This window comes from Curcuma longa, chromosome 1 (genome assembly GCF_044706935.1).
Source record: "Curcuma longa cultivar G26 ecotype Majalengka, Jawa Barat chromosome 1, ITB_CL_G26_1.1, whole genome shotgun sequence".
NCBI lineage: Eukaryota > Viridiplantae > Streptophyta > Magnoliopsida > Zingiberales > Zingiberaceae > Curcuma > Curcuma longa.
In genome coordinates this window covers 4,805,274-4,811,667 of record NC_133861.1, presented here as the reverse complement: position 1 = coordinate 4,811,667, position 6,394 = coordinate 4,805,274, and the positions used below count along the sequence as shown (strand labels likewise).

Here is a 6,394-nt window from a genome sequence, read left to right as displayed (position 1 = left end):
AAACAAAATAAATTTTATTTAAATATAATTGATGATATAGTAGGGGATGAAGCTTAATAACGTAGAAAATTCTATATAGCTGACCTCACATAGTGAGATAAGGCTTGATTGTTATTGTATATTGTCTCCTGTTTTCCTTCCATTAAGGGCAACATTTAGATGGAAATTATTTCATGACTTTTTTTCTGTAGGATGCCTTGTGGTGTTGAAGTTTAGTATATATGTGGTGCAAGTGGCGCCACTTAGAAGAAGCCTTAAGTGGTGGTGGTAGCGGTAGTGGAGGTACCCAGAGATGATAGTGGAAGACGTACTGAAGAGGATACATGAAGGAAGGAGAAGGAGGGGAGCAGCAGCATACTAGAAAACCGTAGAGGAGGAGAAGAGCAGCAGCATACTTTGAACTGCAAAGGAGGAGGAGGGGAGCAGCAGCGTGCTAGAACCGCAGAGGAGGAGAAGAGCAGTAGCATACTTGAACTGCAAAGATGGAGGAGGAGGAGAAGGGGGTCCAGGGAACTGTAACTGTCAGATGTCAGCAGCTGTGCTTATGCTGATGATCCCCAACGGAATTAGATTTTTTGCTCAGGCCAACTATTAAGGCATAAGACTTAAAAACACTATTGAGTACTTTATCCTTAGGCTTATGATCATATCAATGGGATAACATAGAGAAATCTACATATATATAAGGATATCTTCATTCTTCACCAACATGGGTTATACTTGTTGACATGCACTTTAAGTATGCTAGTGATTGAAGAAACAATTAAGGAGATAGTAGATCTTCCTAATGGAGATTAGGGATACTACGTACCCACCAATTTGGTCACTATCAGACACGAACCTTAATAATCAAAACAGCTATAGATAATCCCAACTCTTTTAAGGAATTTTCCAGATACCCAATCTGATTCACTCAATAAGCAAATAAGTTCATCAATATAAACCAACATAAACCTTAATCAATCATGGAATGCTACTATCCAAACTCATTACAGTTTTTTTGGTTATCCCAAGCAGAAACCTGTCTTGCTTTATAACACGTTTCAAAATCTGAGTTAGTTTTGCAGATGAAAAGAAAAATGAAAAGGGGATATGAGTTTGAAATAGATGAGGGTGTTTTCACCACGTGTTGGAATGAGTGACCTGTATGAGCAATTCCTTTTTCCTAGTGCCTACAACTGTATATTTGTTTATGGTAGGGAAACGTGGATGTCAGTACAAATTCACAATTACAATTACAATAAGAATAAAGAACAACAAAAGTCATTAGATGGTAAAGATTGAACATTTGGATATATCTTAAACCCGTTTATCTGAATTTGCAGATAAGCCATGATTAGTATGTAGTCTAATAGATAGAGTTTACAGAAATGGCTTGAGAACTTGTATGTAGCCAAATAGTCTAGCCACAGTAAACCATATCCTGACATTATCGCCATATATAAGAACCTACCTTTTCAATAACTCCAAGGTAGCTCCCACAAATTTCTGGATCTAGCCCACTTGATCCATCAGCTGTAAATGCCCTTACGTTCATTTCATATATCACAAGATCTGTCTGCACAAAGAAAATTAAACCATAAATGATGGTTCTATGCACAAGAAAATAAATTTTCTTGGTAATATTCTGTTCAGTTTTACCTCAGGTATATTTGGCAGCTTATAATCAGGACCCCAGTCGAAAGGAGAGCTTGTAAAGTCATATGTACCAAGGAACTTGGACATTTTATCTGTAACATCCCCAAACCTTTTCCTTCCAGAAACTAATTTTGCATAAGGGTCAAGAAGAATGACACTACTGTCAAAGCGATGCCCTTGTCCCCATCCTTGGGGACCATCAATTCGGTAGCCATAGACAATACCAGATCCCAATAACCCCTAGGAATTGACCAATAAATAAACATAGTGAAAAATATATGTATAATGAAATAACGTCATTTAGAACTGCATGACAGATTCAGGGAGATTTTAAATCATTCTCTGACCTATTGAGTTAGATAATTCACTATTTCAGTTTTGCAATGGCTTCCATCTGAGATTAAATAGTGCTCTATCAACATCACTGCTTTCTATATTTAAGTAATATCACATAATTAAACATGAAACAACATGCAACTGTGGCATTGTCAACTACCAGGATCTAAATTAAAATTCAATGTAGAAATAGGCAAAGGGGTATTGAGTTACCAATAGATGGTATCATGCATTAAAATTTCATTCCGTGTTAGTTGGCATGGGTGAAACATTTTGTTCCACCTGCCAACCAACATGTGGAACAACTCCAGACGAGCGAATGATGTTAGAATCCTCTACGATGAAGGTGAGGTAATGGGATGTTTCCCCTAAGGCATCTAAAGCTTCCGCAACACTACTGAAGGCTTCCCCTGTGCTTTTGAACCTCTTTGGAATATAGTGACATCATGCAAGGTGGATCTGAGACTTTCAAGACTCTTTTAAAAATAGCGAAGCGATGCAAAGTGGCATGAAATGACATCAAGAGGCGTAACTCTTCCGCGAAGCGGCAACGAGAGGCATTTGAGGATGATGAAACTTCCTCAAGGTGGTTAGTGAGAGGTATTTGAGGACGACAAGTCTTTCCCGAGCTTCCACAAGCTCAAGATGGAGATTATTCCGTAACTCTTCTCGAATTTCACAACTCTTTTGAAGATGATAACTCTTCATAATTCTTCTTCTCCTCTTATTGGCGCTTTTGGCAATGTGTGTCTATACGCCCGACATGATACTAACTCATTCCAACAATAGATTAAAACCTTAGCTCAGAATAAGCTTTCAAACCTTAGATTGTATTATGAGTCATGGATAGTGAATCTAATGCAAAATAGGAATTTGGCTCTAAAATTCACAAGAAATGTCCATTAGAAAAAACTTCTAGAAAATTTGTAAACTCTACTTCATATGATGAATTGATCTTCTAAGAGAAGTTACTTGCACAAAGGAAATTATTGTTGGAGATCAATGAATTAGTTGCAGGTTGGAGAGATATGTCACAAGAACATAGCAACATTGTTATTTATAACAAACTTAATAAAACTACTAACTTAAACTATCAAAATATCATAACTTCAGTACTACCTCAATACAGATGTGCCAAACATCACCAGTTTTATTTATCTGTGGATCCAGCGGAACCTCCAACATGCCATCATCCATTTGCTGATTATCTTCCCTGAGCCAGATTGAACATACTAATGTCACAATAGTAGAGAATGAAATTTCCAAACAACAAATTAGTTAGGCTGAACACTATTTTAAAGTTCCATATAATAGAAAAGTTACAATCATCAAGAAAATGAAATTGTGATTAGACATTAGATACTTATAGATATATTCATATTATAACAACCTATAGATACTAGTATTTGACACATAAAGGTCAGTCAAACTATGGTGGAACAAGAGAGAGAAGAAAGACATAATTTGGTCATTCCCCTCCTTCCCAACACCCCCAAAAAAACTTTGTTTCCTCCTCTCCCCACCTACGCTATTCCTTCACCTTCTTCCCTCTAATTCCAGTCCTTCGAAGTAAAAATAGCCTAATATCTTAAGTCACCCACATTTATTGGCAAGGAGTGAATTGGACTACCCCCAAGCATACAATGTGGTTTAATTCAACTTAACTAGGATGTATTATTGCCACTACAACTATTATTAGACAAGCCTCATGTGATACTATCTGAAAGTCAGCTAATTAACCACCTATCAAGTGTTTGTGTAGGAAGAAACACAGAAGAAACCAGCAAAATAAATAAAAGTAAATTTAATCAAACATGCCAAAAACAGATTACTCAAATTGTAACATCAAGCTCAGTTTTGACAAGAAAAAAGGTGTTATTGTGACCAATTTATGAATGTGTGCTAAACTTCTGAAGCTTGTACAAGATATATTGATTAAATTTGGGAGACCCAGTCAAGAATGCACAATAAACAGGCTAAACTTCAGATCCATCATGCATATGTTTTTTACAAACTAAACTTGACTTAAGTTTGGTCAGCAAAGTGCAGCCTTACAAAATTAAACAAAAAAGATCTAACAATATAAATGTCATAGTGCACTAACTTTTTTTCTTATCTATTTTCCTACTCTAAATCAATATTAAAATCATTAAACCAGTAAACCACTTAACAACAGAAATAAAACCATGTGAACTTAAGCTTTTATTTCAACATTTGGGGTTTTAATCCCATTTAAGAAAGGAAAGAATCCTATAAAATCTCAACCTTCATGCATGTATATTCCAACTAGTCCAAATTGAAGAACCATGAATCACCAAGGTTATTGTTTTCTGTGTTTTTACTATCACATATTTCCCCTCCAGTATTTCCTGCTAGAACAATGGAGCATTATAGAAAAGCAGAGTGACCAATGCATATCTTGTCACTTATTAACTGGAAATCTAGAGCTACTCTTCTTTCCACCTGTGCGAAGAGAGTTCAAATTTTCCATGAAAAGGTCAAATTCAAGATATCACTAGTCATTATGCAAATAAGGTTCAATTTCCTTCTAGGAAAATAGTTTCCTAGATTTTTTAGCATTTGGAATAATTCTTCAAAAAAAAATTCTAAGATTTTTAAGTGCACAGCGAACAAACATATTCTTAGGCACTAAAAAACATTTTCAGTTATAACTTTTAAGAAAGACAATAAATAGTTTTTTGGATATTTCTTATGTGCACAATCAAACATGAAAAAAAAAACTACTTTCTTTGCACTTGACTTCCAATGATTCAACAAAGTCTGAGGCATTCTTTCATTGAGAAATATCTGTTTTAGACATCACATAAGTAGCTATTTTAGGATATATAAAGACATTTATAACCAATAATCGACAAAGATTAACAATCAGAAATTGGAAGATCATGAAAGCAATAAGAAAACTGAATATTAAAGTTTGTCATATCATTAACAACTCTATCATTATCTAGTTTATGTGAACTTACATTCACCATCTTGTGCGTGAAACCGTATCATGCAATTTTTATGCAAAATGAAGCTGACTTTGCCTTCTACTAAAAGTTCCATTTTTTACCTCCCACATTTTGACAAGCACAGTGAGACTCGTGTAGCGTGCCTTGAAAAAACTGCAAAGTTAATTCCATTTTCAGCAACTGATACACCAAGCGGAGAGGCCACACCACGAGAATACTTCAACGGAGTATCAGTGTCCAACATTTCTGAAGTCTTTTCCTATGTGAAATTGCAAACATCGTCAATGACTTCTGGAATATATTTAATTTCTTTATGTTGTATTTTATGAAATCAAATTGTTATGTTCTTTTCTTCATACAATATTGATGGTAAACAGATGCCAGAGCAATGCATATGAAATTAGTCTCAACAACAACAAAGAGAAAATACACGAGGTAACGAAAAACAGGAAAGAAAAAAAAATAATAGCACACCTCTATGGACGCTGCTTCAACACTTTGATCAAAAACATTGCTGGAATTTAGCATAACTCTTGCTCGGGCCTGCGACAACAACGACATCGCTCGTGGTTAGCAATTCAACTCCCAACGGCAAAGAAAACGAGACGGGGAACAAACCAAAGACATGCCTTGCTGACAGCTCTTTGCAATCCTAACGCAACTCTGGATGAACTACATCTGAATCTGCGCATTGATTCCAATTACTTCGACCTGCTTTGCAGGTGAAAAACAAGTTCTGCAAAGGAGCAGAGTTGAAGAGAAGAAGATTACCCCATCGAGATCCGGAAGCGGCGGGCGGCGGAGGGCGACGACGAGAGGGGTGGCGCATTGGCTTGCCATCTGAGTGAGGAAGAGCTGAAGGTGGTGCCTCGAGTGTGGGGCGGAGGAAGGATCGATTCCATGAAAAGGGAAATACAAGAGGAAGAAGAAGCGTGGGAGCATAGGACTCGAGTCCAGTTGCCGGAAATAGATATATAAGCGACCCATACCCGTGATTTGACACGTGTGCGGTTCTCGCTGTTTTATTTATTAATTAATATATCAATTAACTTCTTAATTTATCGTGACCGAAGAAATTATATAAAAACTTGAAAGTTTATAGTTGGGCAAGATCGAGATGTACGATTATCTTCGTCTCCTACATAATTGATAATTGAGTTGCAAAAGATAATTAGTTGGTTATGAAATACATAATTGATTATTATCCTCGGATTGAATCTCGATAAAATTAAAATAATATTTTTTTTATCGTGATCAATTATAACTTTTTAATTTATCTATATATATAATTATAGGATCGTTAGGGTGACAGATTTTATTTTTTATTAAAAAGATGAATGATTATGAAAATAACTTTATATTATTATTATTTATAATTATTCATCTGTTGAATAAATTTATAACCTAACGTAATATACATTTTGATATTCCAACGGTCCTTATTGAAT

The 6,394-nt window shown here is 35.6% G+C and overlaps 1 protein-coding gene across 1 annotated transcript; it reads right to left on the bottom strand.

Annotated features, from left to right (window-relative positions):
- Positions 1-357: 357 nt before the first annotated feature.
- On the bottom strand, positions 358-5,866 carry LOC141822845 (isoamylase 3, chloroplastic-like). The gene is made up of 9 exons (XM_074710157.1): positions 5,718-5,866; positions 5,576-5,630; positions 5,421-5,489; positions 5,048-5,205; positions 3,094-3,187; positions 1,642-1,878; positions 1,454-1,558; positions 842-904; positions 358-519 (listed from the first exon to the last, which is right to left on the bottom strand). Exons 1-9 carry the CDS (start codon positions 5,846-5,848, stop codon positions 358-360), a joined length of 1,074 nt encoding a protein of 357 aa, XP_074566258.1. The 5' UTR covers positions 5,849-5,866.
- Positions 5,867-6,394: the final 528 nt, after the last annotated feature.